The sequence below is a fragment of the Scedosporium apiospermum genome, assembly GCF_000732125.1.
Source record: "Scedosporium apiospermum strain IHEM 14462 chromosome Unknown SEQ_SAPIO_0165, whole genome shotgun sequence".
Classification (NCBI taxonomy): Eukaryota; Fungi; Ascomycota; class Sordariomycetes; order Microascales; family Microascaceae; genus Scedosporium; species Scedosporium apiospermum.
This window is the reverse complement of record NW_015971866.1, coordinates 1,007,708-1,025,710: the sequence shown is the minus strand read 5'-3', so window position 1 is coordinate 1,025,710 and position 18,003 is coordinate 1,007,708. Positions and strand designations below refer to the sequence as shown.

The 18,003-nt window shown below is 53.7% G+C and overlaps 3 protein-coding genes and 1 pseudogene across 3 annotated transcripts; 2 read left to right on the top strand and 2 right to left on the bottom strand.

The window, feature by feature from the left end:
- Positions 1-4,831: 4,831 nt before the first annotated feature.
- Positions 4,832-6,022, top strand: SAPIO_CDS10450 (Protein disulfide-isomerase erp38; the record flags this gene model as incomplete). The annotated part of the gene is made up of 2 exons (XM_016784033.1): positions 4,832-5,345; positions 5,406-6,022. The coding sequence occupies 2 exons, from the start codon at positions 4,832-4,834 to the stop codon at positions 6,020-6,022; spliced, it is 1,131 nt and encodes a 376-aa protein (XP_016638865.1).
- Positions 6,023-6,585: 563 nt separating this feature from the next.
- Positions 6,586-7,126, bottom strand: SAPIO_CDS10449 (uncharacterized protein; the record flags this gene model as incomplete). The annotated part of the gene is made up of 3 exons (XM_016784031.1): positions 6,586-6,677; positions 6,797-6,899; positions 7,088-7,126. 3 exons carry the CDS (start codon positions 7,124-7,126, stop codon positions 6,586-6,588), a joined length of 234 nt encoding a protein of 77 aa, XP_016638864.1.
- A 2,081-nt stretch (positions 7,127-9,207) lies between these two features.
- SAPIO_CDS10448 lies at positions 9,208-11,895 on the top strand (annotated as a pseudogene; the record flags this gene model as incomplete).
- A 269-nt stretch (positions 11,896-12,164) lies between these two features.
- SAPIO_CDS10447 (Beta-1, 3 exoglucanase) lies at positions 12,165-15,463 on the bottom strand (the record flags this gene model as incomplete). Its single annotated transcript, XM_016784030.1, has 3 exons — positions 12,165-12,616; positions 12,716-14,261; positions 14,324-15,463. The coding sequence occupies 3 exons, from the start codon at positions 15,461-15,463 to the stop codon at positions 12,165-12,167; spliced, it is 3,138 nt and encodes a 1,045-aa protein (XP_016638863.1).
- Positions 15,464-18,003: the final 2,540 nt, after the last annotated feature.

Below are 18,003 nucleotides of genomic sequence, written 5' to 3'. Positions count from 1 at the left end.
GGTGGGATTGGTGCGCTCTATTACTCTTCGTAGCATGGGAGTGTAGCACCACAGCCCCCTCTTACAGCGTTAGAGTGCTCTCTGGCAAGCCCAGCTATCCGGAGTGCATGCATCCTGTACAACGTGCAGGCCCTGACACACTCTGTCCTGCGCTGTGGGCTTGACTAACTTTGATGACAATATGCTGAAGCACTTGGATAAAACTGGTGAGCAGAGAAAAGCAAACATTTCGTGACAAGAGTTTCCAAATAGGAAAGGAGACGCGTGGGAGAGCCCAAACTCTGGCTGTGTAAGTGTGCTCTCATCGATGATTGATTTGATATGGATGCCCAACCTCAGAATCATCATCTCTTCAGTCATTCTCTTCCTTCGCACACGCCTTCAGTCCACGTATCCAAATTACCGCCCCTGTATGCGTATGAGGAGCAAGCAAAAACACCACCCTTCGTATTTACGAACCAATTCATAACAATTCGTCCAAGGCTTTTGCTAGCATCCACTTCTGCGACGAGATGGGCAAGGGGTAGCCGTTGTCGGTAGTTTGCTGTAATAAGAACTCATGGCTCCATCAAGGACTGACATGAAGCTAGCGGAGTCGCATCGAAATGTCGGACGGCAAAAGAGAGCCCCATCTCCGCCATTTTGTTATGCAGGTTTGGGCCAACAAAAAGATTGATTTGGTGGCCTATGGCAGGAAAAAGCGAGCGCTTGGCAGATATAATTGACTAATTTCGACTTCAAACAATACCAGCCCACCAACCACCGAGCCCCAAAATCGGGTAGTACGAGTCCTTTCTCGATTGGAGAACCCCTTGCCGACCTTCGGTGTGATGATCCGGGACAATGGTGGGGTCTTCAAAGAGGGCCAGCTTGGCTTCCGATTCTTTTTCGTGGACTCTTTTGGGTGGGTTAGGAAAAAGTCGGAATCGCATGTCCCAGTTCTCTGAGCGATTTTACTTCTTTCGTACGCTTCGTCGAATCAGAGCCCCTGCTTTACATCTGGAAGGTTATAGTGGGCCTTTGGGCTTCCTTCCTCTCGGGTTTTTCCCACATTTTCTTCCCACTACCACGCCCCCCCGTAGATCGGGAGGGGGGTTAGTCTAGATATTTACACGCCTGTAGGGGGGACCCCACAAAGTTGCTGCGGCTCATGCAGGGAAGGGACAAGGGAAGTTGGACCGGGTGGGATCGATAATTCCAGAGATAAGGAATTCGCCAATAAGAATTAAGGAAAACTAAAAAGATTTGGCGAACCACCGACGGGCGGAAGGGCGGACGATGATGGATGGTGTTGCCCCAAATTCCCCAGCCCAACCTTCCTGCTGGGGCGACGAAAAGAGTAATTCTATTTACATCGTGACTTCATCGCTCCTTCTACTGAATGCGCTTCAAGGGTGTTAGGGGTATTATCTATCGTCAAATTTTTTTAGCATGTGGTTAGTTAGCACAGACTTGATTGACGTCGGTTGCCCTCACATGGCAGCAGTCCCCATTCGTATAAGTACACCCATCAATACCACACACGTCCACTTATGCCGAGAATACGCGACGCTCCAGGCTATATGTAGATAACAGATAAGGGAAGAGAGAAGGATTTCTGGGCATAGATGGCTATATAATAGTCTGGAGGATCCCATGAAGGCGGGGAATGTGCTGGCAGTTTAGAAAGTAGTTTCCGTCTTCGGTGGTCCAACAGCTTCCAGCCTGTTTACTGTGCGATCTCGATATCCTCAACCGAACCCTCGCGAATTGTATCTTTAGCGATTCCCGGATACAAACGATATAATCCTGGGAAATGCTTCAAATGCGCTCATCTGCAATATGAGGGCGGGAACGCGCCGGGGTGACAAGGGGACGTACGAAGTACGTGGCATGGATAATTTGATGGTAAGTTCTCCCCCATCTTGTGAGGCTAGAATAGATCGCTTACTATCAAAGTGCGCACTTTCTTAGTTTCTCCCATGCGAAATCCGACATTACAATAGAATCTACGTCGCATGAAGGGAATCTGAATATTGAAAGGCGCTTGCTGTCCGGGGTCGGATGTGGAGTCGACTGCACCACAGCGGTTGGGGTTTGTAAACCGAATTAGTCAAATCGACAAATCGACAAAATCGTCGCAAAATGGCTGGATGAAAAAAGGAACCTCCCCGGCCGAAACACATTTAACGCTACACTCTATTCTTTTTTCCTTCCCTGCCGCCGCCGCCTGAAATGAAGGACAAGATAAGGATCGAGAGAGCACCACTCTGCCGACGTGTTGCCCACCCACAAAGAACTTTCATCCGAGCTACTCCGAAGGGGGGAATTGCGGGGACTTGGGAAATGTCCGACCACCGGACATCGAGCCACCTCTGACCCTCTCTCAGCTAGCAACCGCGAGCTCATTCGAATCGCACACCCCCCCTACGGACCATTACACCCGAGAAGAAACGAAAATCTATTACTTCGTACCGCGATGCGATGATAAAGGATGAATCTCGGTTTATACAAACTTATTACTACGAGTACGAGGTGGAATTCGGGGATCATCTTACTGATGCACGACCTGCATCCCCGTCGTCGAGGCTGATTCTGAGACCACTTCAAAGCTGGGGTATTCTTGGGCTCTTGCCAACATCAACCATTAGCATTTTTAATTAGTCCTAAGGTTTGGAATGGTCGACGCCACGACGGACGAAGGACACCACCCCCTTCCATCTAACGTCTTACCTACCCCCTTTTCCTTCGTACGAGTCTTATCTCAAGGCAAGGTCTATTGCCTCGAACGGAGCGGAACGAAACTGGCTCGACGAAGATAGAACATAAATGAGCCATGGGCAGATGCAAACCGGAAAATGGATATTACATTGACAATAAGCACGACGCGGCAGGGAGTACTGACGGGGGCGATGACCAGGCCGTTCTCATTAGGCATGAATGGGGCATCTACGGCTGGCTGTTCCGCCGAGGCCACTATTATCTGCCATGGTGGGTTGGCTGGGTATGTTGCATCCAAAAGCGTTGCCGGGCATCGCGCCGAAGCTCAGACAATTTTTTTTTCCTTCTTTTTCTTCTTCTTTCCAGCAATAACAGCGCAGGCAAAAAAGCGGCTGGCTGTCGAGTCGTTGGTATGGAAAGCACCCTTCGCCTCAAGCTGAAGTTGTGATCCTCATCGAGACCATCCCCAACGTCTTTGCTTTTCTCATTTCGAGGTGCATCGCGCACCGAGGCTGCAGATCTTTCTTGAGAAATTCTTTGCTGCGGCGAGTCCTGCTAGGCAACACTTGGCCAAGGAAAAAAGGGTGGGGACTGCTGGAACCCATTTCGAAATTAGCAAGGAATGGCTGAACGGAGCGGGTTGCCATTAGGACTGCCAAGTGTTAATGGCCCTTCACCGATCCTACGCTATGCTAACTCTCGACCCTTCTTACTCCCAGCCATCTTGACACTTTCGTCATCGTTCGTGACATCGCTGTCCTGCTGCATCTGCGACGAAGAATCGACTTGATACACTTCATGATATATACGAACCGAGTCAGAGTCAGATTGTTTAGGCTCTGTGCCTGTCATTTATGAGACACCGGCGGAGGACGCATGGTTCGAGTCTTGGGGATCTGGGGCACCACAAGTGGGGTTAAAAAAGAGAGCGCAGAACGGGGCCAAGTCCCGGCAGCTGCGCACTCTGGCCAGATCTCTCGAAGAAAAGTGATGGGTCTAAAAATGTTTTATGTAGCCATTTGAACGAATCCGGACCCGACGATTTCTAATGACAGTCGCAGAAGATCCATACCGAAGCCTGCAATTGGACGACATCGGACAATTACGCTCTCCTACGGTTGAACATTAAGATGTGTGTTCGCCTGTGCTGGCTTATTGAACTGTCCTTGGATATGCTCAAAAGGTTTTTGCTTCCATTACTGCTATACTCTGAGGATTACTGATTCTTGAATTATTCTTTGGGCTAGAATTTACTAACGATCCAGTTTCAACCTCCTGGCGTGCAAAGGCGAAGGACCGAGGATGTCCGGATCGAGGATTCTGCGGCGCTAGGTTTTAAGCATTTGGGGTCCTAGAATCCTCATGTGAAGCCTGCATGATATTTGTCGACTAGCTGGTTCACGGATTGCAACTGAGGAATGTATTTTGCTACTTCGCACATTTCTATGATCCGAGGAGGATGGATGCTGCTTGATGGGGCACACGAATTCTTGGTGGGATATTGTTCTGAGATATCATCGCCGCTCATTAACCAGGATCTGCATTGCATCGCCAATCTTGTTGAGCCGTACACCTCCCGAGAAGTGAATTGAGATCTCCTGTTGCATTGCCACAGTGGACATCGAGCTGGACCCTTTCATTGACTTGTATTCACTGATCATCTCCCAACCGATGTTGCCAACATTTGAGGCAAAGAGGCGAAGCGGGGTTGCCTAGCCCCAGGCCAGGTCTTCCTCTTCTTGATGGTGCCGATATTCGGGGGAGCTTGGACCACCAGATTGATCTCCACGTGAATTTAGTTTGTAATTTTTGAAGCTCAACGAGTTGCCTTAAACACCTGGCACCAGCTGCCAAAATCCTACGCTGTCTCAGGGGTAAGCGCTGGAAAGGACACTTCGCTTCATTCCTAAGCTCAACCAAGTCCTTGCTCCAGGAGACATCACCCGAGCTCCCATTGACAGCTCTATACAGACCTCAATTTACTCGTCTGCAGAGTTGAGCTTTGCGGACACCACCCAACCCACCATCTCCTCCATTAGAATCCGACCCGCTCAACTCAATTGTTTTCCTTCTTTCCCCGGTTAATTTGAAGCTCGACGTCACCCTCTGACATCGACACACCCACCACACCATGGTGCTGCTCAAGACCCTGCTGCTCAGCGGCCTCGTCGCCATCGCAGCCGCCAAATCCGCCGTCCTCGACCTCATCCCCAAAAACTTCGACCAAGTAGTCCACAAGAGCGGCAAGCCCACCCTCGTCGAATTCTTCGCGCCGTGGTGCGGCCACTGCAAGAACCTTGCGCCCGTATATGAGGAGCTGGCGATCGCCTTCGAGCACGCCAGCGACAAGGTGCAGATCGCCAAGGTCGACGCCGACGCGGAGAAGTCCCTGGGAAAGAAGTACGGCGTGCAGGGGTTCCCGACGCTCAAGTGGTTCGACGGCAAGAGCGCCGAGCCGGAGGAGTATAATGGCGGACGCGACCTTGACAGCCTCGCAGGGTTCATTACGGAGAAGACGGGGCTGAAGCCTAAGAAGAAGTGGACGCCGCCTTCGAAGGTGCAGATGTTGCATGATCAGAGCTTTAATGAGGCTGTGGGCAAGGATAAGCATGTGTTCGTTGCGTTTACTGCGCCTTGGTGTGGTCGTAAGTTTCATTTTTGGCCCACTTCTCGTCCTTTTGAACTCTAGCTAACTGCGTGCCTAGACTGCAAGAACCTCGCTCCTACCTGGGAAGCTCTCGCCGTCTCCTTCGAACCCGAAACCGAAATCCTCATCGCCAAGGTCGACTGCGACTCCGACGGCTCCCGCGAAGCCTGCGCCCAAGAAGGCGTGACCGGCTTCCCCACGATCAAGTGGTTCTCCAAGGGCTCGACCGAATCCGTCGTCTACAACGGCGGCCGCGCCGAGAAGGACCTCGCCAAGTACATCAACAAGCAGGCGGGCACCCACCGTCTCGCGGGCGGCGCCCTCGACGACTCCGCCGGCACCGTCGAGTCCTTGGATGCCATCGCCGCCCGGTACATCAAGGAGGGCAAGGCGAAGCTGACGGAGCTCGCGGCCGAGGCGAAGAAGGAGGCCGAGAAGCTGAGGGAGGACGTCAAGGCCAAGTCGGCGGCGTACTACGTCCGGGTGTTGGAGAAGCTTGAGAAGAGCCAGGAGTACGTCGAGAAGGAGTCGGCGAGGCTGGCGAATTTGTTGAAGAAGGGCGGGTTGGCGGATCAGAAGCGGGACGAGCTCAAGACGAAGCTGAATATTCTTGGAAGGTTTAAGAAGGTTGAGGAGGCGGAGGAGGAGAAGAAGGATGTTAAGGATGAGTTGTAAATGAGTGAAGGGGTGGGGGTTGGGGCTGATGAATGTATTATATGCATGATCGATACTTTGATTGGATTTTCGTCGACTTTCGAGAATGGCATGATCAATGCAAGCAATACTGCAGGATTCCAGGTTAGAATCGGTCGTCTCTTACAGCTCTTCGTGGTGTAGTCGTGCTCTTGGTCATCAATGTGGGCCTACTGTAGGTGATAAGCGTAGACACGCGACGGACGTTGCACATGAAGGCTAGAGTCGCCTCGAGGTTATGAAGTGTCACACCCGCATCTCTGTGCGACTCTTCGCATTAAAACAAAGTTTAGGAACAAACGTGAAAAACAAACCGATAGAATATCTACACATTGTGATTCCCGAGATGAGGCTCTACCATATCGCCGGATTCATCATCCCGGAAAAAGCCTTCAGATAACTTTCCATTTCGACGTCACACAGATTGAGCACTCCGACACCGTCTTCGTCTTTAATTTTCTTTTTAACCCTCCTGGCCCTTCGCTTCCCAATTCTCTCTTGCCGGGTGGAGAATCAGATGAGGTTTTAACCTGTGGTTCCGTTCACTACTTTGCAGAAGACGAGGAACCCGAGTCTTTCTCCTTAGCAGCGCGAAGCTCAGCTTCAAGACTATCGAGGCGACGAGACATTTCGTCCACTAATGACAAGCAACGACATAAGTATATAGATAAGCATGCATAGCCGCCACTGATTGTAAGAATAGAATAAGCCGGGCAAGTGGGAGAAGTTGAAACCCCAAAGTTGATGAAAACTTACTCTTTGCGAAAATCTCACTAGATACGCCGGCAAACTTGTTAGACAGCGAGTTCAGGAGGTCCTCGACTGCGGCGTTGAGGTCGGCGCGGGAGTCCTCGGCGGTCTACATTGGGATGAGTTAATGAAACTGTTTCTTTTTAACTTGTAGTTTTAAGACCGCTTATGTCGGTCGTTTCTGGTCGAGGGTGCTAGTGGTGAGTAACGGGGTAGGCGGTGGAATGGAGGACGAGGAGAGATGTCGGTGAGACTGTGAATGTGTTGATAGCGGCGGCGGCGGGTGTGTGCACTTACGTCGGCCTTGCCCGAGCTGGAGTTGTTGTTGGATGACATCGTGGGAAAGAAGCGGGTTTGAAGGTTGGGGGAGGGTGGGTGTTTGAATGGCGTCTGAAAGGGTGAGCTGTTGACGTGAAGAGTGACTGGCGCTTAAACTGGAACTTTTGAAGATTGGGTGAGTGACGAGGTTGGAGATAATCTGGGCAAAGCTTCACGGAGCTTGTTCTCTCGAGTCAGCCGCGTGGGGATGCTGTCCGTTTGACGAGAGGCGGGCAAGATTTGTCCAAGAGAGCTCGTTGGGGAAGGGATGAGAAAGGCGAGGCTAGTGTTTAAACTTGAGAGAGGCTCGACTCCGGTAGTGGACGCCTGTGTAGCTTGTATATCGATGCTACTGGAAAGCCGATCACCAATGCTTCAATTGCTCCCAAGCCGTCTTCCGTCGAACAGTTGATTAATGTTTCCTCGGTTCCCTCGTTCAATGTCACTGGGGCCCAAACTACGTTATGTGTATGCAAGGCTGCCAGACAGGTAGAGGGGCAGTGGCACCCTGTTGGCGGCATCAATCAATTGATCTCGCAGCTCGCGGCTCGGGCATTCCAGAAGTCAGTTACCCCGCACCGCCCACTGGAAATGGCCACCAAGACCAACCAAGGCCCGTCTAGGACTGGCATTGATTTCCCCAATTTCAAAGATTGATAACTTCCAATTAGGTGGCAACAGCTCAAGCTCTCCTCAACATTGGCGACGATACGACAAAACTATCACCATTTCAACTTCAATTTATGAGGATTGCAGCAAATCGACGCCTATTTCGCCCTTCCCAGTTACGGTGATCCCGCCAAGCTCATGGGTCAATTTGGATCACTGATCGACATCAATTGATACAAAATACTCCTGAGAGCGGCAGGCCGGCTTGGGCATCGCTGGGAAGGGAGGCAAGAGACCGACCCTAATGACAGCTTCTTCCATGTCCACAACCAGCCGCGATGGTCCAGGCTCTGTCTAGACCTCTACGGGATGCCGGGCACAAGTAAGGTGACCACATTTTAACTATAAATTCGCAAGCTCTAGGCTTATTGCAACGAAATCCAACGTGCGGCTCCTTATTTTAGATGAACGCAGTGATATATGTCTCGTTTTCTTTGTTGTATGATGCTGTGCAACAGGGTTGTCTCCGGATTAGACGCAATGAGAAACCGGCGTATCATTCGTCTTTCCGGCCCAGAGCATCACTAGTTCTGCGTGATCCGAAATCCGGGGTCGTCGCATGGCCATATGGAGGTCTAAATGGGCATGTTGTCCCCGAGCTCCTTTAAGCCCACTTTGAGGTAAGGTTTGGTGGTATGTAGTCAGCCTCAACACAATCCGTAGCCTGGGAGCTTCTAGTCTTTCCTCATTTATCCAAACCCGGCCGTCCTGATAAACCGAGCATGTAGGGTCCTAGAGAGAGTCATAAACCTCAATGTTGCGGCGGCTCATCGGTCGTCTGCTAGGCGTTTGGGGGCATCAGGGTCTCTCATCTCATCCGTGGGAACCCGAAAAGTAGCTACAATGGGTGTTATCGCTTGTAGTTCGGGCGAGGTTGGGGAGGAAGTTCGCGATCCGCCGATGCCGTTGTCTGTCATCGTCTCTACCTCGTAGTTTATATGTTAATAATTGCGGCAGCACACTTTTGCGGCTAGTTTGGGATCAGATGGTTCTGAGGGAACTAGTCGCGAAAGAACTGAGATTTGAAGCTTCCATTTTGACCCAGCGAGCGCAATGCATGAGCGTGAAGCTTGAGTGGGACCGCGGGTCCGTGTGGGATGAGTCCGTGTGGGATGACCACACGTGACGTGATTTTGGGGAACCCAGAGTCATCATTCAACGTCGATGACAGAGCAGGAAACAGCATTCACAGTTGTGCCCGCCGGACCAACACACCTAAACTCCAACCTCCGGGGGACCGACACCTCCTCCCCTCGACTCCATCCAGACCGAAATATCTTCGCAAAGTCACCAGCGACCTCGAGTTTGGCCACAGTTTCCCTGCTCGACATGAGTCCCTTATGACCCCCATCCCAACCCGCCGAGCCCGAACACGTGCCCGAGCTTAACCATTCCCGCCGCTGCCGTCGAGCATCTCAGAGCTCTCGACAATGCCCGACAACGAGACAACAGCTCAAGCTACTGCTACTCCCCCACCCACCACTCCACCTCCGCCTACAACCACCACCGTCCAGCAACAGCGGCGCGAACAGTCCCGCCTCCTCCCACTCATCCTCGTCCTCCTCGGCTGGCTGTTCCTCTTCCCCGAGAATCCCGCCGCCCTCATCACAGCGCCCGAATTTGCCACTATCCGATTGAACCGCCAGCTCGCTGCTCTCGATGTTCTCAACTCGACAAGATGGGGCGACTTTACACCTGTGATACCTAAGGAAGATACTGATGGAGATGGGAATACGACAGTGCAGAAGTTTCTCAACTTGACGGGCTTCCGCAAAGCGGACGGCCTAGCCTGGGAGGACTTTGACACGTTCCGCGACCACTGCCTGGGTGTTAGCCGTGCGGCCATACCACCCATCGGAGGCGAGGATCTCTGGCTGTCTGGCCAGGGCGAACCTGTATGGCAGAACGCTTCTGGTCGCATTCATGGTTCCTGGGTGCGTCGCAATGCCTCCGTCAAGAGGGAGGCTACGAGCTACAACCTTAGTGCCATCACGCCCGACGTTGAGTGGGCTGGCCCGGAATTTCCATGGTCTAGGAACGTCACCGGGCACGAAGGCCGCATGAAGGTGAGACTACGCGACACGGCCAGTTACGACGACGCCGAGGGTTTCGACCGTCATCCTATCTATGGCGCCAACATGGTTCGTGCTGAAGTCACCATCGATGACACCTCCGGTTCGAAACAGAACTGGGATATGAGGCTCCACGGAGTTCACTGGAGGCGTCATGGTGCACTGCTCCTCACGACGACGAGCGAGAAGTTTGACGGCATCTTTGCGCTGCCGCACCTTGCGCCCGGCCCGGAGTTCTTCAATTCGAGCCAGGCCCTTCTCAACAGGACCATATCGAAGAGGCTACGGGAGAGATCTAGATACTTGTCTTTTGATGCCAGGATCCCTTGGACTTCTGATATTGAAGACGTGGACCTCTACAACCCCATCCCTCACTGTGAATACATCATGTACGCCCAAATCATGCCTCTCGACCGCACCAAGCTCGACATGACATCCTTCGACCCCGAAAGGGAGTCCATCGCTACCGTCATCTTCGACATCGAACAAGAACTTAAACACCCCATCGGCGCCCCCATCCGCGGGGTCCCTCCCCTGCAACTAGCCGCGGTCATCTACTCTCCTGACTGCGCTTTCTTCCTCGACACCAAAGGCCCTCCAGTTTATCCCGTCGCCGACGGCCAACACCTCATCGGCGTCAAAGCTGAAGTTTTCCGCGCCTCCCTTAACAACTGTCTCCTCGCCTATGCTCTCGTCTTCATCGGCCAAACCTTCCTGCTCAAGCGCCAGATGCGCGAGACTTGCACGCCCTCCACCATGGGCCGCGTCAGCTTCTATACTGGGGTAATCATGCTCATGGCCGACCTGCTCGTCGTCACCTCCGTCACGGCCTTTATGCTCTCGTCCGAGTCATCATTACAGGCTCTGGCGCTTATGTTTTCCGCCTTTATCTCCATGTTTGTTGGCGGCACGTTCCTCTTCCATGTCTTTGAGGTCCAACAGCAGGAGTGGGTCAGGAGGCGGCATCGGGATCGGGATCGGGATCGGGATCGATCGACTACCCCACGTGCGACTGACAGCAGTTCGGGTACCGGCCAGTCGTCACCGCGCGGTGCCTCCTCCTCTAGCCCTGTTCCGGCTATGACCGGCAACTCTGACCCCTCCGAACGCGAAGCCCTCTTACCCCGGCGACCTGAAACGCCCGAACCCCCTACCGAGATGACCCCGATAATTATCCCTTCTGACCAAGACATCGACGCCGAAATCGCCAACACAGCCTCCGCCGTCCCCACCGCCGGGGCCCGCCCCGCAGAACCCATCCCCATCACCTTCTCCTCCATCATCGCCCGCCTCGCCCTCCTCACCTCATGTTTCTTCTTCCTCCTCGTCGCCTCCATAACCTGGTACGCCCCCGCCCGCTCGGCCCTCATCAACATCGTCATCTTCGCCTACCTCTCCCTCTGGATCCCCCAGATCCACCGCAACATCCTGCGAAACAGCCGCCGCGCTCTCTCCTGGCGCTTCACCCTCGGCCAGTCCCTGCTCCGCCTCGTGCCCATCGCCTACTTCTACTGCCGTGAGGATAACGTGCTCCTCGCTCAGCCCGACCGCAGGACCTTTGCCGTCTTCGCGCTGTGGGTGTGGATCCAGCTGTGGATCCTCGCGTTCCAGGATGTCCTGGGGCCGCGGTTTGGTATACCCTCCAGCTGGACCCCCGAGGCGTGGGATTACCATCCCGTGCTGAGGGAGGATTCCCTCGAGGCGGGGAAGTTGCCGTTGGCGCTTTCAGAGGAGGATGGGACGGGGGGTACTTCTGCGGATGGGATTCGGTCGGTGGATTGTGCTATTTGTCGGGAGATCCTGGAACTGCCCGTCTTGCCTGCCGTGTCTTCCGCGGCTGCTGCATCGGGTGCTGCTGCTACAACCTCTGGTTCTGCAATGTCTTCAGATGGACAGGGAGGCGCCGCGGGTGTGGCGGCCGTGTTGGGAACGAGGGGCTACATGGTTACGCCCTGTAGGCATGTTTTCCACAGTAAGTGCCTCGAGGGGTGGATGAGGTTTAGGTTGCAGTGCCCTATTTGCAGGGAAGATCTGCCGCCTTTATAAAGCAGCAGTTTTGTATACCATGTTTGATTGAGTTTAGAGTTATTTGTTTTGTATGATTAGACTTTAATACACGAACTATTGATAATGGGAAACTTGGACTGAAGTGAAGAGCGAAGATAGGTGCGTCTTGATCTCGTCGACTGCGAGTAAGGGAGAGAGACATTCCTGTCGCACGAATTAAAGAGATTCTATTTGAAGAAACTATGGAACAGAAACCATATATATCACACTCACTCAGCTACTTCCCACACCGAAAGACCGTATATCAATCACACAGCTCCCAAAGAATACACCGACAACCTATTCGGCCCTCCGCAAAGCTCACCCCCATCACCCGCACAAACCATCGCGCAATCCCCCACATCCGCCACCTCGCTCCCCTCTGCGAGTTCATTCCCGCAGAAACACTCCCTCGCGTACTCCGTCCCGAAAAACGCATAGCCCTCGCACAGGCCCGCACACATCCCGTTCGTCATGCCATCATCGGCGAAGGCCGCCGAGGAGAGTGCTCTAGCGCCGGGGCCAAGCTCCGTCCTGCACCCCGCGAAGGTGTAAGGGCCGATGGGGGAGGGATGGTGCGGTTCCTGGTAGTCGGGGAGTTGGTAGAGGGTTAGGCGGTTGGCGGCGCCGCAGTGTTGTGTTGCGTTGCCGGGGCAGGGGGTGTTGCAGTTGGAGATGGGGGCTGGGGAGCTGGTTTGGTGGAGGGTGTTGCCGCAGAAGCCTAGTGATTGTTAGCAAGAGAGAGTGTGAGAAAAGAGGGAAGAAAGGGGGGGAAATGACTTGCATTCGCTGCCGTACTCGGCACCAAAGTATTTATGACCATCACAAAACTCCGCACACTTATCCAGCGTCATATCCGGAGAAGCGGTAGCCTTCGCGTCGAGAGCCCTCACGCCATTAGCCCCTTCCTTCCAGCAACCCACAAGGTTATACGGCCCAATGGGGCTGGGGAAATGGTCATCCGGAGTCGGAGTCGCAGTCGGCACCCCCGTCGCCGTGGTCGAGTAAAGCTCCAGCCTATTCCCAGCGCCGCAGTACTGAGAATCGTCTCCGGAGCAGACCATGTCGCACTCGGAAAGCGGCGCCTCGGATGACGTGGCGTCGAGGGAGTCGCCGCAGAAGCACTCGCGGCCGTATTCGGTGCCCCAGTATACGTAGCCGGCGCAGAAGGCCATGCAGGATTCGAGGGTCATGGCGTCGGAGGCGAAGGAGGCTTCTTTGAGGGCGCGGATGTTGTTGGCGCCTTCGGTCCAGCAGGAGAGGAGGGTGTAGCCGCCTATTGTTGGGCGGTGGTGGGGGAGAGTTTGGGTGGGGGTGGCAGATGGAGAGGAGGAATCAGAGGAAGGCGTCGAGGAAGACGTCGAAGAAGAGGCAGAGGAAAAGTCAGATGTAGAGAAAGAAGGAGAGGCAGAAGTAGAGGAGGAAGTAGAGGAGGAAGTAGAGGAGGAAGAGGCTGAAGAGGAGATAGAGGTAGAGTCAGAGGAGGACGTAGAGGAAGGCGTAGAAGAAGATGTAGAGGAAGGCTCAGAAGAAGATGTAGAGGAGACGGAAGAAGAGGCAGAGGAAAAGCCAGAGGTAGAGGAAGAGGCAGAAGAAGGAGTGGAAGAAGAGTCATCAGATGAGGTGGAAGGCGAGGTAGAAGACGAGGTAGAAGAAGCGGTCGAAGGATCTCCTGATGTTGTATCACTCGTTGGCACAGCTGAAGCTTCCGAACTTGTCAAAGCGACCGAAGTAGATGAGGGTGATGAGGATGATGAGGACGATGGATTCGCAGTGACAGAGGTCGAGGAATCGGCTGATGTACTATCGCTTGTGGGGACAGCTGAAGTTTCCGAGCTTGTCGAGGCGACCAAACTCGACGAGGACAACGATGACGACGGATTCGCGGATGAGCAAGTCGCCACTCCAGTAAACTCCCTACATGAGCCCCCAATCTCATCAACGCGCCTGAACGCCTCGGTATACTCCCCAGCACTAATATCAACCGTCGACTCGAAGCTCAACGCCCCAGGAATCGTCGTCGACCCCGAAAAGAAGGTATACCCACCATAACAATCCCCCTTGCTCAGCGCCAGCGTCATCTCCTGCAGCAGTGGCACAGGGCTCGTATCGCGCGTCGTCTTGTACGCAATCTTCGCGCTGACAGCCTGGTCGGCAACGTCGTTGCGCACGGCGGCGGTAAGCGTGAAAGCGCCGGAGGTCTGGAGGAGACAGGTTTGCTGCTTCTGGAGGACGACGGCATCTTGCATGGGGTAGGCGTTTCCGTTGTTATCGAAGGGAAGTTGGTCGCCGTTTTTCTTGTTGATGGTGATGGTGAAGGAGGAGATGCCGCTGGAGGCGGGGATTGCCGTGTTGATGGGGAAGAACTGGAAAGGGGCTTCTCGTTAGCTTCTACGATGATGTCGAGGGAATGAATCGAAAAACCTACAGCAAAAGAGTCGTCAAAGCCTCTACCGATGCCGCTGACGGTCAGTGTCCTCGAGCAAGTTGAAGATCCGCAGTTCGAACCCCCATTTCGGTCCTTATACGTAATCGTCAGGCTCTGAATATCAGCCAGGGGCAGCTCCGTCGTGCGAACGCGGATATATCCAGTCCACTGAAGTGTAGTGGCACCGCCGGCATTCAAAAGAAGCTGCAGGTTAACCGGCTTAACCATGTACGGCTGGACGGGGTTCGTGAGCACTACGTTCTTGGGCACGACGTCAATCATGCGTCCCAGGACATTCTGGCAAGTGCTCTGGAAGACGGTGTTGTCGGCCATGGCCTGCATCGTGGCATTGCCGTCCGAACTGAAGACTTTAAAGTCGGAATTGTGGCCCAAGCCGACCGACGGTCCCTTGATAAGAGGGTTGTCGGTAGAGTCGTCGAGATACTCCGTCACGATATGGTTATCATACGAGGCGGGAGTTGAGTCGAGAGGCGCCCGGTCGTTGGGGAACTGGCCGGAAGGAACGAGAGCAGGAAATTCGGTACTGTGAACGCCGCCTAGGGAATGACCGCAGGCGACAAGCTGGATCATCTCAAATTCGTCGAAGCCCATCCGGCTGAACTGCTGCTTAAACGTCAAGACGGAGTTGCCGACCTGAGGCACACCTGTACTCCCCTTCCTCGTAGCATCTACGCGGCCGTGACGAACGGGAATGACAGGACCATCGCAAGCCCGCACGGAAGTGTAAACGCCGAGGGCAATCAGATCGGCTACGCTCGTCTTCTTGCTGAAATACGGCGCCATGAACGACAGTGTCCTACCGAAGCCGGGGCCGGCATTCTCTCCGTTGGTCAGCTCGTACTGCAGCGAGCCGTCGAGCCCTCCGGTGCCGAAGAATGTGTTCGCCGTGGACATGTCGTGAAAGCCGGTGCGGAGCCACTCGGCGGCGTTTTGGCGGCCGGCTCCGGAACCTTGGTTGTCGCAGGGATGGACGAGATCAGCGAATTTGCGGGCCCTAAAGTCGAAGACTTGGTACATGATCTCCTCGAGATCGTCGATGGCGTTTGGCCATGTTGGATCGGCGGCGGCAGTGACTGCCAGAGCTGAGAGGTAGAGGAGGGAGGAGAGCTTGGACCGCATTGTGTCTCAAGGGAATGAATCGATATAGCGAAAGTGTATTGCTATATTTCAGTCATGAAGAATTGTCTAGGAGGAGTGTCACTGCCCTTGGGATCTCAATGGACTAAGTATGGCTAGGGAAACAAGCGAGACCCCAATGACCTGGACTCGACGCAACAACTCGAGAGCGAACATAAAAGTTATCCCCATCAGGAAGCAAGAGGGAACGCCCAGACCGGAGGCCAAGCCGTAGATATACCGGAACTGCCATGCCACGTCGCGAACCCAAGAGGCTGGTCCATTAAACCGGGATCAATTCAATTCTCTCTGCAGAAAGACTTCCAACTCTGTCCTACCACTGCCTGCATGGCGCCCTTGGCTCATTTGCTTCGACCGACGCGAAGGGAGTTCACGCACGGAATGTGGAGAGCCCCAAGCCCCCAAGCCCCCACTGCCCGTTCGGTCATGAATCGTTCCGCGGATTCCTGCGAAGTATGATTCTTGGCCTGGCCTGTGGCGCACAAGGCTTCCCGAATTGGGCGCCATGGTCAGTGCCAATGTTCCGGTGCCATCGTTCGTTCGATACCAGCTTGTGCTGGAATGCAAGCGTCGCAGGCGCCTATCGTCCATGAGCAAAGGTGGCCGGGCAATTGACTCCTAGAAGCCCCGAAGACGATACGTGTGTGAGATAAGAGAGGTCTGGACCAGTGGGCTTGGACCTGACAGAGTTGCACGTTTTCGACAATTCGCCTGGCACTTCGTAATTCTCCTTGGCTCACCTACATACATATACGAGGTGGAAATAACCCGCGCACGCCACACAGGCTCGGCATGCATCTGAACGGGACAATTGACAGGGGTCCGGCGAGAACAGTAGCAAGTACGAATAAAATATGCAGGGCCAGCAAAGAAAATTGGCCAAGAGTGGAGATGCCCAGAATCTGCACGAGTCAAGAAGGGAAAAGGGAAAATAGAAAAGAGGAAAAGGGAACTGGCCAAGCGCCAAGCTCAACTCGGAAGCATGGGTAGTGATAGTGATATCTCTGGAGCTGAGGTTGGCAATTCCTACGTCGTGACTGGACGAGTCCTTGTTAATTGTATCTACATACGGAGCAAAAGCAGGGAGGAAGCCAGAGCGCCAGTTTCCTCCATGGGCACCTATGACCTATGAGAAATAGGAGCATGCCAGCACAGCTGTGTCCGAAGTGCTTCGTCCACCCCATTACCAACCAGCTGTGTAGATTATGTCCATATGAAGCAGACCTACGTACTTCCGTATGTACGCGTACTGCATCTGTATACGATCAAGTTGAGGTAGAGTGTAATATCAGCACGGTCGAGAGGTTTAAAAGAATGTTGGCAGATGAACGACCCTGACGCCCGAAACGGTGGATCAATTGATGTAGCCTGGATCTGAAGGAAATTAACTGCTAATTACTAGCAACATGTCAATTGATCTGACATCACACTTGATAAACGTTCAATGCTTGGCTTCCGTCCAGACATCCTTCCTGCCGCCGGAACAAAACGACTCACCCTCACTACTCTCCCAGTGTTTGGTTGGGCCGATCTGTGTGCTTTTGACTCCTGATAAGGGCCGTCGACCGCCTTGATTCGCTAAGACCATAAAGCCACCCCTTATGGAACCGTATCATCCATGACCAAGTGATGGATCCGTCAGGATTCGCAAGAAACTGCACAATCATTCTCTCATCCCACTGCCAACACAGCTTCGTCTTCTGAGGCTCTCTCGGCTCTCTTCCTACTCTCTTCCGCAAGGGCATCCAAGGAGTCCCGAATCTGTTTCAGCCATTTGCCCTCCCCCCAATCGATGATGTTCCGGACGAACTTGCAGAATTCAAGGTAGTCTTCGGATTTCTGGAGAAGAAAACTGTCGATTTTCCGCATGTAGTAACTTCGACTCGTGCTTCCACGAGACGTAGAGCCGCGCCTCCGTGCCACTTATAGCGACGGAGAACACTGCGCTGTCAATCGACATCCGCCGGATCTTATCACCCTGACACTTTCTCAATTGATCGCCAAGGCGCTCGACAACCTTTACACATGAGGCGGCACCGCCGAAGCATCGATTCGTCGTGACCCACATTGTTTCGCCTCCGGAAGGCCCATCACATTTGAACTCGATGACGAAGAATGGATACACCAAGCCTTGGTCATTCGCGACGGGGTCTACCCCCATGGCGATGAGTTGAGCCTGCTGCTGCCGGAAGGCGGTGCGATTATACCCATAGAGCATGTCGGGTACCGGGTTGCTCGCTCGGAATTGCGGTCCGGTACTGGGAATGACATGTTTGCTCATGGGGCAATCTGAGGCAGAGTTTGAGACTGCCCGACAATTTTGGATCAGGGAATATCTCGGTCAGGCAATAGCTCTTCACCTCGCCTTTCGTTGCTCCCATCTCCAGGTCATACAAATCAGTGTCTAGAAGGAGTTGATCCAAAGCCGGACTCGGAGAGTCCCGATCCCGGCGTATTTCGTCGACAAGGTTGGAAATGTGGGCTGGAAGGTCCTCATAGAAAGGACGCATGTAGATGCTATT